This window comes from Cladophialophora carrionii (genome assembly GCF_000365165.1).
Source record: "Cladophialophora carrionii CBS 160.54 unplaced genomic scaffold supercont1.1, whole genome shotgun sequence".
In the NCBI taxonomy this organism is placed as follows: Eukaryota; Fungi; Ascomycota; class Eurotiomycetes; order Chaetothyriales; family Herpotrichiellaceae; genus Cladophialophora; species Cladophialophora carrionii.
Genome location: NW_008481816.1, coordinates 109,804 through 132,815, shown reverse-complemented (window position 1 = coordinate 132,815; position 23,012 = coordinate 109,804). Strand labels below are relative to the sequence as shown.

The following is a 23,012-nucleotide window of genomic DNA, read 5'->3' as shown; positions in this document are numbered from 1 at the left end:
AACCTGGAAACTTGCACCGGGCAGATCCGAGTTTCATCATCATTTGATTTCGAGTTTGGAGACTGCGCCATGACTCGTACGAATGCGTCCACTCCGCAGTCTTCGACCATTTGCTGTTTCTCGGAGCCTTTGCCGGCTTCGACGGCTGGATCATATATCAGCTTGATGTCAATATGACGCAGGTATCTACTGTTGGTCAGGCAAGCAGCATCGCGTACCCCGTGTCGGCGAAGCTTGCCTCGCTTGCTGGGGCCTCAACGTAAGTAAGATCCGCCCGTTGCAGGCATTGATATCAATCAATGGCGCTCCCAACGGTCCCAATTCTAGTGTGTTTTCTTCTGGGACCTGGTCACAATGTATTGCTTAATGTCTGCCCGGTAGGTCTGCACTCTGAGAAGTCGTCTACGCCGTCGACATGAAACCTCTCACACTTCGTGCCTCGTTGTTGCCGAGATGGCAGAGGCAACTCGAAAGTACAATTCACCAGGCGACGAGGGCTCGGACGCCTGGCCCTCTGCGTCACCGGTATGATGTGCAGAAGCGCTGGCTTGCCACGTCTACCGACATTGCCCAGGACGCAAATCGGGACCCCAATGACCGGCGTGAAAAGGTCGTCATCTTAGGCAGTGGTTGGGCAGGTACACGGCCTTCCGAATCCTCACAGGCATTCTGACGCTGACTCTTGCCAGGATATGTCCTCGCCCGGGAGTTGGACAAGAGGCAGTACCGCGTCGTCGTCGTCTCCCCTCGCACCTACTTCGTCTTCACCCCTCTCCTCAACGACACCACGGTTGGCACCCTCGAATTCCGTCACGTCCTCGAGTCGATAAGAAAGCCGAAGAGTGGCGTGGAATTCATACAAGGATGGGCCGATGATATCAACTTCGCGGATAAGACAGTCACCATCGAACCCTCGGTGCTGGATCCGGACGTCGGGCATGCCTTGACGGGACCGAGAAAGCAGAATGAACAGCAGACAAATAGCGGTTTGGACATCAAGAGCAACTTTCCTCATGGGCCGTGGGAAAAGAAGGTGCAGATGGGCGGTACGGGGTCAAATCAAGTGCCCACGTTTCCCATCCATTATGACAAGCTAGTGATCGCTGTGGGAACCTACAGTCAGACTTTCGGCACCAAGGGAGTAAGAGAGAACGCATGGTTCTTGAAAGATGTTCGTGATGCGGTTGCCATCCGTCGACGGATCCTCGAGCTGTTCGAGCTCGCCCTGCTCCCAATCATGCCGGAAGAGACAAAGAAGCATCTCCTCCACTTCGCAATCGTGGGCGGCGGTCCCACGGGCATGGAGTTTGCAGCTTGCCTTTCAGATCTGATTCGCGAAGACATCTCTAAACTCCATCCACACCTGATGAAGTACGTCCGGATCAGCCTCTACGACGTGGCGCCCAAGGTGCTCCCCATGTTTGACGCCTCTCTTGCCGATTACGCGGTCAAACAATACCGACGGCAGAATATCGAGATCAAAACCTCCCACCAGGTCGAAGAACTCAGAAAGGGTTTGCCCAACGACGAAAACGCTCGCAACGACCAAGCCAGCCAAGTCAAAGGGCGAGTCTACACCATCCGTACGAAACAGGAAGGCGATGTCGGCATTGGGATGTGCGTCTGGTCAACAGGGAACATGAATAATCCTTTCGTGACAAAGGCCCTCGATCATGTCCGAAGATACCCGACAGGCTCCGCGCAGAATATCCAGGGAGAAGTCGCAGACCCAATGCAACGGCAGTGGATCATCCAGCGGGATGCTAAGACCGGGGTTCTACTTGTGGACGACCACTTCCGAGTCAATCTGACCACTGAGTGCGCTGCGGGTATGGAGGAACACGACAAGCCGAAGGCCTATATGAAGGACGTACTTGCATTGGGCGACAGCTCGAAACTGATGTCGGGTGCTCTGCCGGCAACTGCACAGGTTGCCAATCAACAGGCAATCTGGCTTGGTCGGACTCTGAATAAACATCCCAGAGCAGACAGCTTTGCTCGCGCCCCCGGCTTTAGCTTCAAAGACATGGGCGTCTTGACCTACCTCGGCGGATCTAGTGCGATTTTTCAGGGCGCGAACGCAAATGGGAAGGATGGTGTGTCCCCAAAGGGCCTCAAAGGCCTGTCTGCATACCTGGTCTGGAGAGGAGCATATCTCACCATGACGCTCAGTTGGCGGAATCGGCTGAATGTTGCGTGGCAATGGTTGACTGTCAAGATCTTTGGTAGAGATGTCAGTCGATTCTGAGCTCGGTACTTGAAACGCTTCAGGCCCGCATGTTTGGTTCTAGTCGTGTTGGCGATGAAGCGGCCGCTCGTAAAAGTGGCTTCTTCCCTATCTTCGGTATCTTGGATGGTAAGCATCGGGAAGGGAAGAGGCGGCATGGGCATCGGTGATGGAGGCGAGTATTTCTCGGCGTTTTAGGAGCATGGACAATAATAGCAGTACGTAGCCATGTCGAATCGGCGTTGACAGTCTGGCAAATTGTATCATGTTTGGCTACACCATCTCTGCCAGGTCAATTATCTTGACAGCTGTCTTCCTTGCATTCGGATACCATTATGCGGTACCCTGTGCATTCGAGCTTGGGGCCTCAACAGCTACTGTAAACACGGCAGGACGGTCAATCGAGGCTTCGCCGTTGCCGGGGATATCGTCGCACGCCGTCCACCAGCAGGCTTATCCAAGGGCTCCATTTGGCTTACGACCCTTGCATCTCTGCAGCGTTGGTAGAGGGACAGGTCGCCCGACGGTTGAATGAAGGCCAGTCCGGAATTGTCGAACTGGCGAAGATGCGGGTCTGTTGAAGCAAGAATGTCGAATTAAAGCGAGGATGCTGGCCTGTCCTCGAGGTACTCTGTAAAGACTGTCCAAATGGAAGAGAAGTTATTGCCCGATGCGGCGGTGCGTTAATTACATAACAGCATGGGACAGGAGCTCGGGCTCAAGAGTCGATCCCGTCCCCTCCCAGAGTCGACGGTATTTATTCCATTTCTGTAAAATTCTCGCGCGGGCTGGTCGATGTCCCGCGGCCGTCCCGTACTCGTATGTGCCTCAGAGCGACTGACTGATTGCCTGAATGCGATGTAACAACCCTCTTCAACGTCACAATGGGCCTGTGCCTGTGCCTGGCCTGGGTCGTGTTGAAGGGTGTATAAAAGTGCGACCTTGCTCCTGTCCTGGTTTTGTGTACCATCTGAATGCCATACCTAGAACGCAAAGCGTATGTATAGTACTGTAGTGTTCAGCATCTGTCGACTGCATCAATATCTACTCCAGGGTACGATCCCCGCGTGGCAAGCAATTGAGACTGCGCTGCTGCTGGGGTCGCTGGAATTTTTTCCCAGGGAAGACAGAGATACTCTGAAAAAAAGCACAGAGAAAAAGAGAGAGAGAGTCGGATTTGACGGTTCCATCGCCAGTCAGAAGGTCCTCCCTCTACACATCCGCATTTGCACTCTCCAGAACACATATAGCGCAGACGGACACTCAACAATGGCACACGCATATATCATCCCTGACGAGACGGCAAAGAAGCTCGCATACGGCAATCTCCTGGACGTCTTCTCAAACCGCGACGTTCAATCACGCCTCGTGGCCGTCAAAGAAACGTACCACGCAGAGGTCACTTTCTATGGGCCCGACGCGATCCACACGGGCCACGACGCCGTGAACGCGGAAGCCCAGAAACTGCTCGATGATCGTCCGGGGTGGGCATTCGTGCCCCAGGGGATCGTGACGAAGAATCACGACATGTTGTATCTGGCCTGGGGATTCGGGCCCGTGGGAGACGACGGACTCGTCGATGTCAGGACCAGGGGTGCGGATGTGTTGATCGTCGAGCAGGGGAAGGTGAAGAAATTTTGGGTCATCATAGAGGGGATCACCGACGTGAAGGGCTAGCAGCTCTGTGTGTACAGAAATTGAATCAACGACTAAGACACGTCAACGGTACCAACGGAGATGGAAAGGAAAAGAAAAGGGAGAGAGAAGATACGAGGAACAGGAAGAGAGATGGAATATGCACCTTGAACGGACGAGGACTATACTCCCATTTTGATCTTATGCAAATGAATGGCGCTCGAGAGGTCACTGTGGGCGCAAAAGGGCGTTTCTGCAGTACTTGAGGTTCACGCTGGGGTGTTTGACTTGCCACGTTAGTGTCGAGACAGCGGATCGAACAACGACGAGGCATGCGAATAGCAAGATGAGAGGTGAGCCCTACATGGTACTGTAAAATGGTCTCAAGAAGGCTGACGGCTCAGTCGTAGTGGTTGCATATTTGTGCCTCATCAGGATCATCTATGGCCTTGTCTTTCGACCACGAGATGTCGTCTTCTATTTAACCTATCTTTACCACCCGCTTGGGAACACGGGTCCACAACATATATGCAGGACCCTTTGGGTAAATGTGGTGTCGGTGACGGTTGAAGGTTCAACCCGATATGAAATGCGCGGAATACTATGCCAGCAGTTCGGTTGTCTGTCTTCAGCCAGAGCATGAGACCTCGATCTCGCTGCACTACCAAGCATAGGCTTCAGCGACCGTGGAGGAGTATACAACCCATAGACAAGATGAAACCTGTTGTGTGTGGAATTCATTGTGAGAGCTTTCTGTACGCGACTGTATCATCGGCGACGACGTTGCGGTCGGAGAATCAATCTTTCCGCTGAGTGCTTCGGACACGATGAACCCCATGGGTACACACTGTATCTAGGGGCTGACAGACGACCTATGTCTCAGCGAACGCCGCAGATAAAAGGATATCCGCGACGAAAGAACCCATCTAGCGTGTTTGAGTCAATTCGAGGGCTTATCGAAAGAGTTGGATGGTACGGGATACACGACTCGTGTACTGGGCCCGCATTCTCAAGGATCTGCTATCTGTGCGCAGGAAGACGTGATGCGGTTTGAAGAACAAGCACCCGTTCGCATATCGATCGTCACAGTCCACCATAAAATGACCGGACTCACTCAGAGCTGGAGAAGTCAACAAACTGTTCTACTGAGGTCTTAAGAAGCATACCTTTGTGCCTTCGAAACCCATTTATGGGCGCAAAGCAGCGTGACCGAACGTGGCTGTGGGTTGGTGATATCCTCGCGGTTGGAAGCCTAGCCTTCAGTGTGAGGAGGAGCACCTCTCTCGATCGGAAGATCCTCTACTGAGGCTTTCAGGTTCATGCTCATGAGAGCTACGTTGTCGGGCTCCAGGAAAAGCGAGGCGGTCCATACGCGAGAAACACAAGCAGCCCCTGACCATGGTTGCGTTCGTGTTGACGCGGAGGTCGCAAGCAAGCATAATGATGCGAGATGCACCTCATATGCTGACCTGGCTATGGGCTGTCCCAACCAAATGCTGCTCGCTGAACGTGCTGGCTTACTGCTGAGTGAAGACTAGCCAGCTGCTGGTTCAGCCCTCTTGGCGGCCTTCTTCGCCTCCTTCTTAGCTTTGCGGGCGGCTTGTCGACCAAGAGCCTTATTCATCTGCTCCTCGTTGCTCGCGCCGGGGAAAGCGGCCTCTCTCCTCCGTTTTGCTCGGCGCGTAGCTGCGCTGGGTTTCTTCTTTCGCTTTTGACCTTGCTGGGATTGGGACTGCGCAGGCTGCTCTTCTACTACCTCACCCTCCTCATCGGAATCGGTGTCAGCATCGCTGTCCAGATTTGGTGCACTGTTTGGAGGCTCATCCAGCGGAGCCGCGGCCAATTGAGCAGCTTGTGTCAGGGCGTCGGTCGCACTCATGCCTTGTTCATTGCTTTGAGCTGCCTGTTCCTTCATCTTCGACTCGAGTTCTCTCAGTTTTCTATTTGCAAGGACCTTCTCGCGTGCTTCGCGTTCGGCGCGTTCTAGGTCGTACTTTTCGTTCCCGGCCTAGGGACAGTCAGCTGAATGTCCAAGTGCCATGGGCGCGACAGGATCCTACCAATCCGTGCCTGATAACTCTTGCTGCAGCCTCCTTGTTTAACGTGACGGCTGGTCGAGCACTTTCCGGGCCTGCTTCGGCAGTTTTGATCTTCTCGAAGTACTGCTTGACTCTCGTCAACTCCTTGAAGACTGGATGTTCCTTGACTGGGACGCCATGGAGCCTAAGATAAGAGAAGAGCAAAGACTCGATGGAATATACGAGCAGGACATTGAGTTTGGCGCGGTCAAGCAACGGTAGTTTTCTGCTGGTAGCTGCAAGGGAATCGTTGAGAAGTGACCCGAGATTGTCCTCGAGATCCTCAATATTCTCCTGCAGCTCGTCAACAAGCTCGATCGTCGCTTTCGTGTCCATGGTCATTGGCGATCGAGGCGAGATCTTCCCGCTGGTGCTTATCGAGAAGCACACAATCCCATCGTGACTCGTTGCGTGGTCTCTTGGTTGCGTTAGATGGAGTGTGGAATGAATGTTTAAAGTGAAGACAATCTGAAAAATCTCCCCGCATCAATTTCCACTCAATGTCTGCGGAGACGATGCGCTTTATCCCGTGTCACTATGATCATCACTTTCTAATTATTGTATGTCAAATTTGATATTATACCAGCAATCAGCAACCGTGCCGGTGTCAGCAAGACGCAAGAATCTGGTGGCTAACTCGACGCTCTTCCATCAGGAGGTGCCTATGCCAAAGTCCTGAGTTGCCCATTGTCAAGACTCCAGCGGTCCAGAGTGACACCTTCAAACTGTCGCGACGACTACTGCTGTGCCCAGTCTCGCGGGCTGCGCGCAGATGGTCTCCAGCGGTCGGCTCGAGTCTGTGGACCCAGCCGTTCCTCTGTTCTAAACCTCGGTTGCGGTCGTTCAAGACCATGGCGGCATCCAAGTCCTGGTGGGAAGAGTCTCCTTCGCGCGAACCTTCACCCGAACAACCCACCTTCGAGTCGAAGCCGCTCGCGGACTCTGACGTGCCAGATACCAACGAAGAACAGCTCCTCACTCGACGTGTACATATCCTCGGCTTAGGAAGCATTGGTACGCTGGCAGCTCATTCTCTGAGATGTCTACCTAATCCGCCCCCAATCACCTTGATGATCCATCGATCCGAGCAGTACGAAGCATTCAAAAGAGGTGGACGGGTTATCAGTCTGATTAACAAACAAAATGAAATCAACGACCAGCAAACTGGCTATGATGTCGACCTGTTCGAGGGAATCCACGAGGACGGCTCCGCGCGCTGGCGGTTCATACCGGACGCACCATACCACAAACCCCGCACGAATCCTATTGAACCAGGAGAAGAGTTGCCATCAGGCGAGCTCTTTATCTACACGCTGGTTGTTGCGGTCAAAGGTCCGACGACCGTGTCTGCTCTTCGGTCCGTTAAGCACCGCGTCAACGCAAAGACCACCATCTGTTTCATGCAAAATGGACTAGGGCAAATTGATGAGCTCAACCAAGCAGTATTCACAGATCCGGAAACACGGCCGACATATATGCTGGGAATCGTGTCTCATGGGGCATACATGTCACAGCCCTGTACAGTCGTCCATGCTGGCTATGGCACAGTGGCGCTGGGGATCTGTCGAGACCGTGACCGATATCCGCTCCCCCCAAAGGGCCCCGTGCGGCATCTGTGGGAGCTTTCGGAAGAAGAGAGGAAGAAGTATCACCCGACCGACAGGGAACTGTTTTCCAATCTTTCGTCGCGGTACCTCCTTCGTACTCTTACGAGGTCGCCAGTGTTGGCATGCGCCGTATTCCCTTACCTGGATCTCTTGCAGCTGCAGCTTGAGAAATTGGCCTCAAATTGCATCCTGAATCCTCTGACCGCCCTGCTCGACGTCCCGAATGGTGCTATGTTGGACAATGATGAGCTTCGCCCCATTCAGAGATTGCTGCTCGCTGAGATTTCTCTTGTCATCCGAGGCCTACCTGAGCTGGAAGGAATCCCAAATGTCCGACACCGGTTTTCTGCCAAGCGGCTTGAGCAGCTCTTCGTGGGTGTGACGAAACGTACCGCCCAGAACTCGAGCAGCATGCGGGAAGACATTCGCCGTGATAAGCAGCCTGAAATTGATTACATTAATGGCTATATCGTGAAAAGGGGCGAGCAACAAGGCATCAAATGTGCTCTCAATTTCATGCTGATGCAGCTCATCAAGGGAAAGCATTCCTTGAGAGGAGGCGCAGCACTGCCTTATGGCATGACACGAGTAGTCACGGAAGCCTATGCTGATCGTCCGGCCTTGGTCACCATTTCGGACGAGAGCACACCTGCCAGGGGCAGCGTGGTTTGAAGGGCGTTCGTGATTCCTGCCACCAGGCACGAGTTCCCCGAAAATTCACGTCCGACGAGCAAATAGAGAGGCAGAGAGCACGTCAACTCTTGGAAAGATCCCACTTCGTCAGCAGCTTGGCAAGATGTAATGCAGCATTCTGGGACGGGACCACCAACCACCTGCGATTCTTTCCGTAACTGGCTTTGACTCGAGATGATTTCCTCGTGTTATTCGGCAGTCCGGCCGTGGCTGATCGTTGACTCCGGCCAGAAGAAATCGATTGATGAGGGCAGGTCTGCAGAGTTGGCCCGGACCGCGATAAAGCCGTATACCAACGAGACTTGCTGGTCGATCGTGGTCAGCAAATCTTAACTGTCACTGTCGACGGCCAAGGCCCAAACCATGGTCGTTTGATCCAGACCATCCTTACTCTTTGACGCGGACGCCGATCCCGCAGTCCAGTCAGTGGCTGGCGAGCAGAGACAGGAACAAGCTTCTGAGAGCTTGCCTGTTATGCTCGATTGGGGTGGGTGGGCACCAAAATAGCACTCCTTAGCCTGATCCAGGCTGACGCCTCCGCTAGCCTCGAACATCAGTGGCTGAGATGACCGAGGCGAGCTGCTGTCACACGAGCCTAAATCCCTCTGCTTCCAAGCTTTATTTTCATGCCCTACCAGGTACGAGTTACGAGCTAAACCGCAGCAGCAGTCTCCCCTCACTTGGCACATGAAACGACAGACATCTCCTCTCTTGGCTCATGGGACCTCCGTGGGAAAATTGGTACTGTCAGCAGGTCATCCTTCCGAGGGCTAGGGCTCGCCCAATCGGGTGGCGACGAGAGTTTCTGCAGTCTCCAGCACCATGTGGCAAGGAGTGGGCCGCCTGCTAGCGACAGCTGTCCAAGCCCTGTGCATTTCCCGCTTGTTGAGGCTGACGAGGTTGGCCAGCTTCTGTCCAGGCAGGGCGATGCAAGAACGGTCAGATGTAGGTTCAGGTCACCAATTAAGATTAGGCGGGTAGGCTTACCACTGCGAGCCTTACCATTGTCTGCAAGTCTATATAACTCAGGTTCTCCCACCCCAGATCACTGGCTTCTCCCACTCGCATCAACAGTACAACATTCACTAAGAACAGTCGCTTAACATTCGTTACAAGCTCAAACAATACCATTCTTTTACCAAACAACGTCGAATAATCAATCAATATGCGCTCATTCGCCATCGCCGCCGCTGCTGCCACCCTCATCTCCTCCACCTATGCCGCCCCATGGGGCTCGGGTGGTCTCTGGGGACGCAAGCCTGACCCGTCCAAGTGCTTGACCAAGGATGCTGCGACAGCTCTTGCGGAAGGCTTCCAAGGGCTCATCGTCGCCTACACCGACGCGAACGCTGACGCACTGCTGGCCGACGACCTTGTTGATTTCTCCAACTCGATCAAGTCTCTGCAAGGCTTCCCAGTCGATCCCTTTACGCCTGTCTTCCCCACGAAGGAAGCCTTTAAGCAAGGCCAGGGCGCTCAACCCTCGGTCCCGCTCGAGATCCTGGCTATCGATGCCTTCAACTGCCAGAACGTCACTCTCCGGTAAGTCCTTCCTGTACCAACCCATGGCCTCGTTGACGCGCGGGCCATGGTGGGAATCATTGGCGGGAGCACATGGCTAATTTATTGTTACAGCTGGGACGCCAACTTTGGCAATGGCAACTTGGTGGCCGGCATCACTCACCTGACCGCGTCCAACAGCCAAGGCAAGCCCGACACCTGGCAAATCAGCGCCATCTACACCGAGTTCGACAGCTTGACCTGGTTCAAGGCCATCGGCGGAACCGTCACCCCTCCCGGCCAGTAAATCATGGGGACTTGAATGATGGAATCAGTTTGGCTTTCTGGGTTAGCGCATAGCGAGGACACTGGAAACAATCACGTCAATCTTCGTTGAGGCCCTGCGCTTCAGTTACACTGCGATGGACGGGATGAGGCACTGCAGCTTCTCGCGAGTTTGAACAGCAGTAACGTTGACACCTGGGCTTTGATCCTGGGGTATTAATGCATATAATTAGGAGCCGCCATATGTTCGCTTTTGCCCTTGTTATATTCTCTTGTCCCGTTTGCCGTTGCCAGGCAAGAACTCTTTCATGCAGATGTGCGAGCCAGTTGGACGGCCATTTGGCCTGTCAAGCTTCGGCGTCTAGTCCGGCAGGGTGCGTTCTCTAAGGCCAGCGCCACAGTTTTTCAGCTCGACGCGACGAAGAGTCAGCGAAGTCCAAGCACTAAGTCGTCGGGGGCCAGCACCAACCCCCAGAGATCACGTAGGTGGATCGTCAGGGATGGCGAACTGATTCCACGATTTTCGGTGGCTGGCTGTCCAAACCCACCACAGCTCAACGGTCAGCTTACTACGAGCTACCACGACACTAGGGAGGCGCTTACGAAGAGCTTGAAGTCGTGTGGTTTGCGACCCAAAGAGGCATCGAGGGCATCCTACAGTAGGTTTTGTGGGGGGCTGAAATTGCACGCCCCCAGATCGATTCCGCTTTCATGGTGGCGGCTTTGGACAAGCACGGAGACTGACGGGTCACCCAAAGCTTGACTCTTCTCTATCTTTCTCGACGTTGGTCGCCCCAAGGATCCTGCTACCCAGTAACGAGCTACCCGTTTGTAAAGGCCCACTATTGTGTACTTGATACCTCATGCGGTAAAGGTCTGGGGAAGAGGCCAGGACTGATCCTGAATCTGGCAGAAAATTGGCCGTCCGGCTCGACTTGCGACCTCATCTCGCTTTGCAAATGTCGCTGTAACATCGCAATCTACATAGTGTGTGAGGGCCCGTTCCTGAGATACGGATCTGGATGGTGTCTGTAAACGACAACCACGGCGGAGAACCGACTCGCGAACCTGGGACCACCGTCGTATGCATATTCCACACTGTATCTTCCACAAGAACCCCCGGCTCTCGGGTTCAGCACCAACCCTCCCCACGGGGCACGCGACACCGTTCCAAAACCCGATGTGAGGGAAAGGGGAGGAACTACTTCAGCCGCCGTGTGTTTATGCACAATCAATGACTTCTCCTTTTCCCCCCCGCCGACTGCAATCTCGCTAGACCTTGGATGTGCAAGCAACAACTAAAGTAGCGTCCTGCTAACATGAGCAGCAGGATTCAGGAGCAGTGGGACTCTACACAATAATACTGAAATCCTTCCTGCACTTTTGCCGAGTCCTGCTTACTGCGAGGTGACGACAACGCTCGACGATGAACAGATTACGGAAGCTTCACAATAATGCTCGATTCACAGTACGGGAAATTATGCACCCCCATGCCTGGGAGTGCCGCTGTCCCGGAGATCATGTTTGGTATGAGAGACTTTCCACAACGTCTGGAGAGATCGCCGCTGGTCAACAGAGCAACCAGGGCACCGGGGCCAGACGACCCTGAAAATGTTCAAAGGGTTTCTATCAGCTGAAGAAGAACCCCGAGGACCTTTGCTCTCCTTGTACTGACTACGTACTGACTACATACTGACTATGTTGTAGAGATATGTCCGTCTCCCCTGTGATGATCCCTATATGGCAACGTTATGGGTGACATATTGCAGAGCAAAGCCGAAACCACTCTCGAGATACATCGATCCCGACCTGTTTGGTGGTCACACCGGGGATCGGTATGGTACTCGCCTTGTCTCTAGCATTCTGCTCTGCGCGGAATCCGTGCAAGGATCGCGCTTAGCTTTGTCCGCTCTCTGCTCCTGGATACATGGATACATGACTCGATTACCCAGCTGCGCACTGCATTGTGTCTCTTGATCCAGCAGATATCTCCTGGCCCAGCGGACTCCCATCGACGCAAAGACGGCGCGGCACCTGGTCCGAACGGGGAAGGGCTCGGGCTTTGACCAGAGCAGACTGAGCCAGGGCGAGACGCGCAGTGCGCCGCGTGACTACCTGCACAGGCCGAGCTCAGGTCTAGAGGTATTGTACTGCAGGTGAGCCGACCACTGTTCACCGTGTCTACGATCATACCCTGTATACAGAAGAGCCTCAGATTCGTCCGAGCTACCCCGTACTACGGGTCCAGAAATCCGGCTCTCAGACCCCTTTTGATCCTGGATGTTGTGCGCACAAAGAAATAGTCACCACTTCACAGTGCACGATATCCTTTTGGCTCAACAGACCCAGGATACACGATCGAAGGTGCATAATATCGCCCATCGCATTCATTGGCTGCAATGACCACATCCTTGCTCCGTCCATAGCCACAACTCTGCGAGTATTGTGCATGAACTGTACAACGTACGCGATGTGATACTGTGCGATCTCGTCGAACAGGTGGGATTATCAGCAGACAGACATCTGTCCCCAATGACTCCTCTCAAACAGGATATGAGCCACGTGTTTCGACACCCGCGAGCCGACGGACAGGGCGAGGCTCGAAACCTATGTCCCGTCCGTTCGTCGAGATGGCCAGCGCTGCGCAGACCCACACTCCGAGAGACTGGAGTTTGCCTGATTCGGTGGACCTTGCGACAGAGTAAACATTACACAGTAATCGCAGATGCTCGGATACGACCGGACGGACTGTACGAGGAGGAAGGGCAACAGGCCCCCACGGTCCTTGAGAGTGTGCCGGTCTTGGACTTGGAATGCCCGTGCGAACGTGGTCCACTGTGCGCGCCAAAGCAACTCGCGGCGGTCAGTGTCGTCTACGCCTTCTATACAGTACGACCACGGAATGTCCGTGCGGCGGCGTAGCTCAAATTGGTCTGTGTTCAAGTCACGACCACGCACGATTCAATGATGATGTATTATCCAAGACAGGGAGGATGGATGGATGGATGCAAATCGCGAGGCACACGAAAACAGCCATTTGGAACTGCAATTCCCTCTGGGCCCCTCTCACGGCGCGAAGCATTGCCCCAGGAGATACTGGAAAGCCAGGCAGGCATGGTCTTGGGACACCAGGTGGGTGCCCTCTACGAGTACCAGGAAAGCAAATTCATGTTTTTTCTTCCCGCCGATTGCTTGACAGTTGCACAGCTTGGCCCCATCTGGTGCATTGATATCGAGACATGCTCCTGAAGAAGCAGAGAGAGAGAGAGAAAATCAGTGTTTTGTTTTTCTATGGAAGGATGCTGAGAGTGAGGGAGACTTTATAGTCTAGCTCGCTTACTGCCTACTGCAACTGCCTACAGGCAGCTGGTGCACATAAGTGAAGTACTGGCTTCGACAGCTCCCATTCCTTTCTGGCCGGTTTCCCTACCAAGGACTCCAAGTTGTCCAGAAATAATGGAGAGCCACCGTGCGCGGTCGTGTATCTTGCAAGACCTTGTCGCGGTCCCAATGTCCCCAGCCGATTCTCACCGTAAGTCATCCCCCATTGATTCCATCAGAGTCGGTTCCCCCTCGGCTTGTGTGTCATTTCCGTTCATACGTTCGACCGTGCCATGTATTCCGGCCGATCTATAGTCGGCGCGACAGGTCCGCCATGCAAATGTGTAGATTTCGTCCTCTTTAACACTTTATTCGTACTTCTCATGATGCGTAGCTAGTCGTATAACATGAAACGATCGCTGCGTGGGTCCAACATAAACCCATCGCTGTGTGAGTCCTCGACGGGGACCAGCCCTGCGCCGCAATCCAAAAGGCCTATCCGACAAATGAATTTGACCCCGAAAGCACGAAATACCAGAAATGCCGCCCCGCCCAATCGAATCAAATCCGCACTGAAGATAGCCCCGAAAACTTTTGATTAACACGGTCGTCCGGACCAGCTCGGGGACCGCCACAAATTGTCAAAGGGCGATACAGCGTCTTCACTGCTCTCTCCTCGCGCCGATAAGGCTCCAGACGAGTTTTCCAACGATTCCATCCTTGGCCTTGTTTTGCATACCTCGAGACCGCCGGGAGCTCATCGTGTTGGTGCGCTTCCTCTTCCGTGTTGAAGGCGGCCTCGAGGGAACCGTATTCGAGCATCGTGCTGACGTTGAGATGTTCTTGGTGCTGGCCTTGGTCCAGAGCTTAACAGGAGGTGGAGAGTTGGTGCCCTCATGGTCCGAGGTAGCTACCGGTGACCGACCAAAGCCACTGCCGGTGTCGGATAATCTGGGCCCGAAACCAGACGTAGGACTCTCCGGTGGTGTACCCGTCGCCTGCGTCCTGTGTCCCACTTCTGTGATATAACGTTCGGCGGCACGGAGATCTGTGAAGCTCTTCTTGATGCGTTCAAAGGCGGATTTGCCACGTCTGTCGGTGCCGTCGTCGTCGTCATCGTCCCAGTCAATGTAGGAGACCTCTTGCGAGCTTTGGGAACATTGAGGTAGGTGTATCGTTGTGGCATTTATGTTCGGGAAGGGCGTTGGCCGAGATGGGAAGTCTCTCGAAGGGTACGTTGGCGAATTCACCCGGTCAACCCGGCCGGTTCGATGGGTAGGTGGGCTGCGCAATGGTGAAATAACGTCGCGGATCCGTGTGCCGTATATTATGCCATCAATTGGATTCCCAGGAGCGATTCCCCTTTTTCGGCCGGAAGAAGTCATCAAGGATTGCTGCTCTGGGGAACTGATGATAGTACATGGCGAGCCCTCGGTACCGAACGATGATCGAGAATTGTCCGAGGTAGTCAATGACGGGACGGGAGTGACGGGTCTTGTAGGAGGACACGATATGCTTGCATTTGAAAAAGACACTTCCTGTAGCTGAGCAGACAGGCCGTGCAACTGTTCCCTGTTTGCACTCCTGTCTGAGATTGTGTTGGTTGCGTGCCCGTCGGGCGGCGTAGGCGTTGACGACAATCGACACTCGACTCTGCCGGCATCCGAAGGCGGTAGCTGAATCAGCTGAGGAGCTGGCGGAAGCAAGCTCGCAGGCCGATCGTGACATTGTCCAGAGACCCATTCACCAAAATCAACCAGAGTGGCGACAGAACTTCGCTCGGTGCCTTCTCTGGAATGGCTGCGCATACAAGGCGACTGTGATGGAGACCTGCTTGTCCACAGGGCCAACATTTCTTCCGGATAGAGCGATGCTGACGGAACTCGATGCGAGAGAAGCGAACCGCAAGGCCTTAGAGTTGGGGAGTCATAGAGATCTTGACGGTACGTAGCTCCCTCAGCTGTGGACTCCTCAAATGTGAAATGTGGATTCATATTGGTTTCTGGTCGGTGCGTGTTGCGGAATTCGTCAGGTATATAGCGGTAGGTGTCCAGCATTCTTTCGCAGATCCAGGCTTTTTCGTAGAGAAAGTTGTAGATAAAACCCGTGGTTGTGTTTCCTATCCAGAATCAAGTGTCAAATGTAGATCAAATGGCAACAAAGAAACGAGATCCAGGTGACTGAGTCGTTTTGTGGAATTCGTACCGTGGACAGATTCGCCTCACGTCAGGTTTCGCAAAGATCTATTATGGCCGGGTGGTGTTCTATACTAGACCGAAGGGGGCTCAGACTGAGCAAACGCCAACCCCGGACTCCTGGGCTGTCAGGTTACCATGCGGATTGCATTATGTATCTCATGGAGACCGGCAAATCGTTCCGAACAGGCGAGCCCTGCGGTTGAATGTCCGAAGTCGTGTGGGAGGAGGATACTCTTTGGCGAGATACCATGTTGAAGCATTTCGAGACCCTTGATGAGCACGCGGATTGGTCATGCACCAGGCATCGGCCTACCCAGGGCGATCTGGAAGCAAGAAGAGGAGCCTGGAGCAGCCAAACGTGACCTCCAGTGGCAGTGGTGGGACCACATGTCCAATGCTCCGTGCATAGAGTTGAGGCCGTACGGTGGGTGAGGCGTAGCACCTGCAGTGACAAGGTGGCGATCTCGGGTTTGCAGAGAGGTGCGACAGATGCTTGCTCCGAATTACCTTTGCCTCTCAGCCACTTAAACGAAACGGATTATCAACGACCCTGAAACGTCAGTGCCTGCGTCGGTCGACAGAGCGCGGATGCAGAGGCGAGAACGGAGACAAGGTCGGATCAGTCTAGCTCCAGATTTGACAGCAGCAGGAGTAGGCTAAGGAGGCTCACATACCTTTTCGCGCTGTTCGGACCAGAGACGGATCCCCCTTACGTCGCATTCCAATCGAACTGTGCAGCAAGCACCGACTCGACTGTGAGAGGGGGCGTATTCGCCAAGCTAGGGCCTTTGCTCGTTGACCATATCTAAACACATCCGGGCCGGTGTGGACTGAGTTTTCAAGCAGCAAACATCGCCAGGAAAGGGTTCGACGAGACACATGACCATAGCGACTATGTTCTGCCAAAAGCAACGGTATTGTCGACCGGCCTGTCAGGAGTCCTGCCAACCACCCATTCGCAGACCACCCCGGAGCTTGAAGTCAAGGGTGGCGAAATGAAGTCGGATGAGGCTGACACGTTGACGGATACATAGACTTGACATCCGCCCGGCGTGGCCAAGGGTTTAGTGTGCCAGAACTGCGGCGTCCGACGAGCTACAGGGCCAAGAAACCACATGCATAGCAGCTCACAGACGTTAACCTGCTTCTCGGCGGACTGGGATCCTTGTCGAGCTGGAAAGATGATAGATATTCTCGAGATCAGCCTCGAGGTGGCGAGGTATATCCGGGTAGCAAGAACTCTAATCTTCGATAGAGACTCCAAGCGTGAGATCTCGTCTCACGCGGCAGCGTACGGCACGACGGAAGGGTGCGCTCCTCCAACAAGGGTTCAACCTTGATGCTGTCGGCTCTTGCTTGAAGGCTTGTCGATGATGGGCTCTTTGTGTTGCTGATTCGCGGTGACACGCCGGCCCTCGACCAATCCCACGCACCAGCCTGCTCCCAAGAGACGGTGGCCAACAGCAAAGACAGCTCTCATCAGCGCTGTGCCTGGTTCCTGGACAGATGGTGGGGTCGACAAACATCACTTGCTGTAGGAAGTCTCTCGCTTGATTTCCTCATCTTGAACCAAACATGCTTGAAGCAAGCTCGCTTCCTGAGGCTCGGGAAGAGGAACAGCTTGGGAGAGTCGCTTGCGGCAATGAGGCGGAGGCTGTGGCTGTGGCTGCTGGATCCCGGGCTCGCTGGGTCTTGTGTAAGGTACTAGACCAGGAACAGGGAATGAGGCGCTGAGATGACGATGTCGCAGGCTTGCCAGCTCATCGCTTGCGCCCAGCCACTCCATATCGCAAACAGCGTCGCGCAACCCACAACGAGAGCACTCTCAGCCAGAAAATTCGAGACTATGGCCAGCACGTCGCAGCCGAACTGGACGAGCTATTCTTCAAGCCTCGCGTATCCGAATCTAGTCCCCGACTGGCGGTAGCGGGCATCACTCGAATTGTCCGCCCGAGCTGCTGGGTGCGGAATCTCAGGCCCATCTGAGGTGCAACTCATCCTCGGATCGAGTCGAACTTCATGCTGCGTTCTACGCCGGATCACTTGCGCCTTCGACCGACTGCTGAGTTCATTGTCACCAGGTGCAGCTTCGACATCGTTGAGGCTGCGCGGTTTCGCTCGTGGCTTGTGTAAATTGAGAGTGAGGTGTTGAACAGTTCATTGGATTTGGCCGCCTCCAGCAATTGCATGATTCGACGCCCTCCACCACCACGCATTTCTACACAGCTCGTTGATCGTCCAAACCCAGCAGGACACTGTCTATGTCTTTAACCGTCGTGTCCGATTCACCCAGCTCGTTCGAGACGCGACTGCGCCGCAATTGTGACGCGCGACTTTGCTTCGTTTCGCTTGAAGCCCAACCTCCATGATTTCAAGATTTGACCAGCCACCACCACGACCACGGCCAGGAGCACCACGCGCACAACTACCACCTCACCACGTCAATGCCTCTGCTGCTGCTCCTACACACCCTACCTGGCTCCATTCCTGCTTAGCCTCATTCCCTCCGCCTCTCCCTCTGGCGGCAGCTCCAACACCACCGGCCTGGCGCTTTAGGCGCATCCTGCACATTGTCCCACGATCCCGACCTCGTCCACCACGCAGTCTTCGAGGTGTCTCTCCCCGAACAACCTCGCTTTGACGACCTTTACGAGTACTACGACCCCGAACGAGACCCCGACCCCTTGCCCCAACGCCAGCAACAAAGATCAACACCTCTTTCCCAGCGACGTCCGCAATCCTCCCTATCCAGCGGTGCTCGGTCTCTGAGGAGGACCCCGAAACTACAAGAGAGACGGGCGCCATCGACGACGAGGTCGCCTCTCCGTGCGAGAAGGTCACAGTCTGTCTCTGCCACACCGGCAGTGCGCTTTGACGAGTCCGGGTCCACAACCCCCAGCGTTTTCCGGCGGCTGGTCTTAGGGGACGACTATCGACCTCAGAGGACACTTCACATCTCTCGACACATCCACGACGCGATCCTTTTTGCCCTGGAAGCCATCCGTAGGGGTGATGGTGTCAATGCGCAGCCACTGACCGCGGATCCACTCGAAGAAGAGGCTCGAATGTCAGATTTGGCCAGGGGCGCTCTGCCCGGCACCGCTGCTGCATCTGGCCGATCTCAGAATGGTGGAGCAACTCGTGCAGCTCCGGCTGCTGGAACTGGTCCGATACCTACCGAACCCCCACGATATCGTACTCCCACCGATGTCATGCGAGAACGAAGAGCCAGGGAAGCTCGCAAAGCAGAGGAGGCGGCGGCCAGACTGCGTCAAGAGGACGAAGCAAGAAGATTACAAGAGCAGCAAGTTGCTGGCGTTGGGGTTGATAGCACACGAAGACCACCCGTCCGGGTACCAGGTCAACCTGGTCAACCCGCCCAAACCTATGACATAGGCGGGCCCCCTGTCGCCCCTTCGTCAGCCCGAAGACAGGAAAACATACCACCGACCCAAGCCGCCACGAGGAATCCAGGCCGGCCTCCTCAAGCTGTGCCTACGGATCCCAGACTTCCCGCCACCACTGACCGTAACCGCACGGAAGCTTACGAGCAGCTCAACATCCCTGCGCCAGCTAAACCAACCGAAGCAAGAGCCGCACAACAACCTCAGTCACAATCGAGAGCTCAACCCCCTCCTCAGCCGGCTCAGCAACCCGGCGCTCAGGCTGTTGGAGCAGCGGGCCGAAGTCGTTTCCCAAATGCCTTTGAGCGATGGGAAGATCTCTCTGCTCATTGGGAGGGCATCGTCTCATCTTTCATTCATCGGATGGAGGAAAACGCCAACGAACTAGCCGGAAAGCCCATCGACCGACAGATGGCCCGTCAGATCGACGATCTATCACGAGCGGGTGCCAATCTTTTCCATGCTGTCGTGGAGCTGCAACGACTCCGAGCCTCTTCCGAACGCAAGTTCCAGCGGTGGTTTTTCGAGACTCGGCACGAGCAGGAACAAGCGCAAGAACGACAAGCACAGCTTGAAAACCAACTACGTGCGGAGCGAGAAGCTCGGACGGTTAGTTCCTCTTCAATAGAACAGGTTCGCGCCGAGAAGACAAAGGCGGAAGAGCTAGTTCGAGAGATGCGGCGGGAATTGCAGATCAGCAAAGAAGAAGCCAGACGTGCCTGGGAAGAGCTGGGGAGGCGAGAGCAGGAGGAGCGTGAGAGGACCATTGCCTTGCGAAGCGGCGAGCCTACCCTTATTGGTGGCGTGCAGGTCGTCCCGATGCAAGGTCTTCCAAGTCGACAGGGAACCCTTCAGCGACCACAAACCAGAGATGGGCCGACTGCTGGTGCAGGACCGACGACTATGTCCGGTCAGCAGCTACCACTACGACCGGGTTCTCGCCAGACGACAACAACATCTCTCGACTCTCCCGGAGAAGAAAATCGACAGTTCACATATCGTCCCGAAACAGGCGCCTCTCCCACGGTGACCGATCCTTTCACGGAATCATCCCGGCAGCAAAGTCAGCTTCGTCGTGAACCCGATACTCAATTCTACACTACGCCCCCACGCCCTACCCAGCCTGCCACGAGTGGTGCTGCGATGGCCGCCGCGCGAGCAGCCGCAACAAGCGGAGCGTCACCCAGCCGCGTTGGTGAACAGCCACGATACTACCAGACTGCAACCGCGACGACCAATGCTCAAATGTCTGGCGGGTTACCAACACCTGCTCGCCAAGGCACTGGGGGCACAGACACATCGTACTTCGCGTCCAACGCTTCCGTAGCACCGTCCGAAGAAGAATACCACATCAATCCAGACGGTAGCTACACCCGCGATGCACAAGGTCGACGCATCCCATACCGGCAACCGCTCGGACGCAGCCCTTCGAGGCAAGCAGAGCAGGAGCAGGAGCAGGAGCAGGAGGAAGGCGAGGTCTCGGAAGAAATGTCCGAAGAGGACGACGACCATGCCGCGGATGCCGAACGCGAGAGAATGTACGCCGCCCAATACCGCCAATCGCACGGACAACAAGGCCTTCCTCCTGCAACGAATGGGAACATCCCTCGAACAACCTCGGGCGCACTGCCGCCCATCCCTCAGGGCGCAATTTATGAGGGAGAAGGATATGAGCATGACCCTACAGTTCCCACCCCACCTGCAGTAACCCAAGCCATGGCTCGGTGGGAGACCTTGCAGGGTCGCACGCACGGACATCCCACCCGGCTGAGCGACATCATCGAAGAGCAAACTGCGCGGACGAGTCCGTCGAGGACGAGCTACGTGTCGGGAGGCGGAGTCTTACCCGGAGACCCGGGGACCGGACAACCTCCGTCGAGTGAGAACACTTCGAGGCGATGAGAATAGCGGGCCCGCTTTCGACCCTCCGAGCATCCAAGGCACCACTGCGCCAAAGCCTAGCTTTCGAAAGCCCCTGAGTTGTGTCCCTCTCTAAAACCAGCATTCAAAATCCCGGATCCCGGACTCAGTCGGTGGCACATCTCTCTATCATCTCGTCCCTTCATCCACAAAACGACAAAATATTTCCGTTTCGGATCCCCCTGCTTAAAACAAAGTGCCATAGACCATAACATATCAAGTCAGTACCCTAATCAACCGGCGGTGATCTTGCTCGAAACTTTCGATTCAGACCGTGTACAACACTCAGAGGTGTACATCTCCAGCTAATGAATGCACATACGTACGGGCGCTGAAGCAGGGAATGACAAGAGCCGGAGAAGGTGGAAAAAGTTTGGAGGACGAGCCGCATATCCAGAATCCCGGAGTTTGATTCACGCCCAAAATTCTTTTTCGGTAAGCCCCAGGGTGTCTTACACACTGTTCATAGCAAGCGAGGGCGCAACTGGTTCTAGCAGGAGTCCTTGGTGTCTGACCGGGCCTGAATTCGCGGACATTTGGTTCAGTGTTAGTTGAAGAGAACCCTGAAGGTTTTAGATCGACTGTTGCTCCTCCTCGCAGCCGGAATTTTCTTATTGATCCTTTCCCAAAAGCTCACTTATGTGATCTAAGACGGTTTCTTTCTTACGGGGTACTCATGGTGGTACACTACGTGACTCGCTCGATAAGGTCTCTGCCGTGGCTACCTGTGCCCTTGTCCCTTTCATGTTGGTATACCAAATGGGGAATCGCTTCATACAGGCCCTTGCCTCTCCAAGTCGACATCTGTTCGTCGTGATCCATTTTCTCTGTTTTGTTGCCATATGTTATTCTGTACAATTCTGTCCTCTTTGAGTCACCCTCTCCACTACCACAGACCCACATTCTTGTCCATTCACGACGAAGGCGTCCAAGCATCCGGGTTCGACTCAATGTAGGGCTGGGTAATACACCAACAAGTTTGGTGGAATGGATTGAACAGAGCCGGTGTTGGATCGCCCCCATTGTTGAAACATGTCATAGCTGCACAAGCTTCAGCTGTCATTTTCGCGTTCATCAGGTCAGGTTGAATGAAGTCACGGGCAATGAGGTTCGGAATTGCGTCTGGCCGCCGTATCACGAACGTCTCATCTGCACCATTGAACAAGCAGGCACAGGTGCCGTCGGTGCTCTTGACCATCTTCATGTGGTAGAAGGGACAAGCATAATTGCAGTTGACACGCCAGATCTGTCGCTTCACTGGCCGGACATATTCGATGTTATCAGTCACACTGCGTCTCGTGGCTCCAGGGGGCAAAGCGGTGAGTGCCAAAGCCGTACTCTGGGTGGTGTTCATCTTGTCGATGTCAATGACTAGGTTGTTGCCCACCACCGAGTATATACTGCCGTCGCTGAGCTTCTGGATCCAATAGGTGACGATGTGTGGCTGATACATATTGACGGCGATGCATTCACAATCAGCAACCACCGTCTGAGGCTGTCCTTGACCTTGATTCATGACCAGTGGCACCAAGCCAAGATTCGGCTGAGGGTCCACCAGTCCGATGGCGCCACACGGAAGGGATGTGCTGGCGTTGACAACGAGGGTGTAAGCCACTGGGCCGGCAAGCTGCATATGCACCCGGATCACGCCGTCAGGGAAGTAGGGAACCATGGAGCTGACCATTGCCGTGTTTTGCGGTTGGGCGGCCAGTGCCTGCTGGATGAGCTCCGGGGTGATGTCTTGTTTGGGTGGAGGAATGAATGTCGGTACTGGATCTTGCGATGCTTGCCGGCGCTGCAATCCATGTATACCCCGCTGGTCAGCTTCGACAAGCGTGCTGTAGACTTCGTCCTCTTCCTTGTGCCAATCTTCCATCGTGCCGCAGTAGCAAGAGTTCAAGAGTACTGAGTAGAAAGGTTCCTGGTCGCCTTCGCATTGTAGCCCTGCGCAAGGTTCGGTGAACTTGGTAGTCAGTACCGGAGCGAAGCAGATTTGGGGTGTCTTACAGGTGGAGTTGGGCAGGAGCAGGCAAACGAAGATAGTTCGAATGTCGCAGTCCCAGGGAGACAGCTCTTAGACGAGCACAACTGATCAAGCGCTGTGAAGAACTGGTCGTGAACAACGCGGAGCGCTTTGTTCATAC

General features: G+C 54.6%; 8 protein-coding genes across 8 annotated transcripts; 5 read left to right on the top strand and 3 right to left on the bottom strand.

The window, feature by feature from the left end:
- Positions 1-415: 415 nt before the first annotated feature.
- On the top strand, positions 416-2,248 carry G647_00044 (uncharacterized protein; the record flags this gene model as incomplete). The annotated part of the gene is made up of 2 exons (XM_008723447.1): positions 416-638; positions 690-2,248. The coding sequence occupies 2 exons, from the start codon at positions 416-418 to the stop codon at positions 2,246-2,248; spliced, it is 1,782 nt and encodes a 593-aa protein (XP_008721669.1).
- Positions 2,249-3,496: 1,248 nt separating this feature from the next.
- G647_00043 (uncharacterized protein) lies at positions 3,497-3,904 on the top strand (the record flags this gene model as incomplete). The annotated part of the gene is made up of 1 exon (XM_008723446.1): positions 3,497-3,904. The coding sequence occupies one exon, from the start codon at positions 3,497-3,499 to the stop codon at positions 3,902-3,904; it is 408 nt and encodes a 135-aa protein (XP_008721668.1).
- Positions 3,905-5,396: 1,492 nt separating this feature from the next.
- Positions 5,397-6,276, bottom strand: G647_00042 (uncharacterized protein; the record flags this gene model as incomplete). The annotated part of the gene is made up of 2 exons (XM_008723445.1): positions 5,397-5,870; positions 5,923-6,276. The coding sequence occupies 2 exons, from the start codon at positions 6,274-6,276 to the stop codon at positions 5,397-5,399; spliced, it is 828 nt and encodes a 275-aa protein (XP_008721667.1).
- Positions 6,277-6,791: 515 nt separating this feature from the next.
- On the top strand, positions 6,792-8,219 carry G647_00041 (uncharacterized protein; the record flags this gene model as incomplete). The annotated part of the gene is made up of 1 exon (XM_008723444.1): positions 6,792-8,219. The coding sequence occupies one exon, from the start codon at positions 6,792-6,794 to the stop codon at positions 8,217-8,219; it is 1,428 nt and encodes a 475-aa protein (XP_008721666.1).
- A 1,186-nt stretch (positions 8,220-9,405) lies between these two features.
- Positions 9,406-10,047, top strand: G647_00040 (uncharacterized protein; the record flags this gene model as incomplete). The annotated part of the gene is made up of 2 exons (XM_008723443.1): positions 9,406-9,782; positions 9,876-10,047. 2 exons carry the CDS (start codon positions 9,406-9,408, stop codon positions 10,045-10,047), a joined length of 549 nt encoding a protein of 182 aa, XP_008721665.1.
- Positions 10,048-14,008: 3,961 nt separating this feature from the next.
- G647_00039 (uncharacterized protein) lies at positions 14,009-14,731 on the bottom strand (the record flags this gene model as incomplete). The annotated part of the gene is made up of 1 exon (XM_008723442.1): positions 14,009-14,731. One exon carries the CDS (start codon positions 14,729-14,731, stop codon positions 14,009-14,011), a length of 723 nt encoding a protein of 240 aa, XP_008721664.1.
- Positions 14,732-18,609: 3,878 nt separating this feature from the next.
- On the top strand, positions 18,610-20,850 carry G647_00038 (uncharacterized protein; the record flags this gene model as incomplete). The annotated part of the gene is made up of 1 exon (XM_008723441.1): positions 18,610-20,850. One exon carries the CDS (start codon positions 18,610-18,612, stop codon positions 20,848-20,850), a length of 2,241 nt encoding a protein of 746 aa, XP_008721663.1.
- A 931-nt stretch (positions 20,851-21,781) lies between these two features.
- On the bottom strand, positions 21,782-23,010 carry G647_00037 (uncharacterized protein; the record flags this gene model as incomplete). The annotated part of the gene is made up of 2 exons (XM_008723440.1): positions 21,782-22,831; positions 22,876-23,010. The coding sequence occupies 2 exons, from the start codon at positions 23,008-23,010 to the stop codon at positions 21,782-21,784; spliced, it is 1,185 nt and encodes a 394-aa protein (XP_008721662.1).
- Between the last annotated feature and the right edge of the window lie 2 nt (positions 23,011-23,012).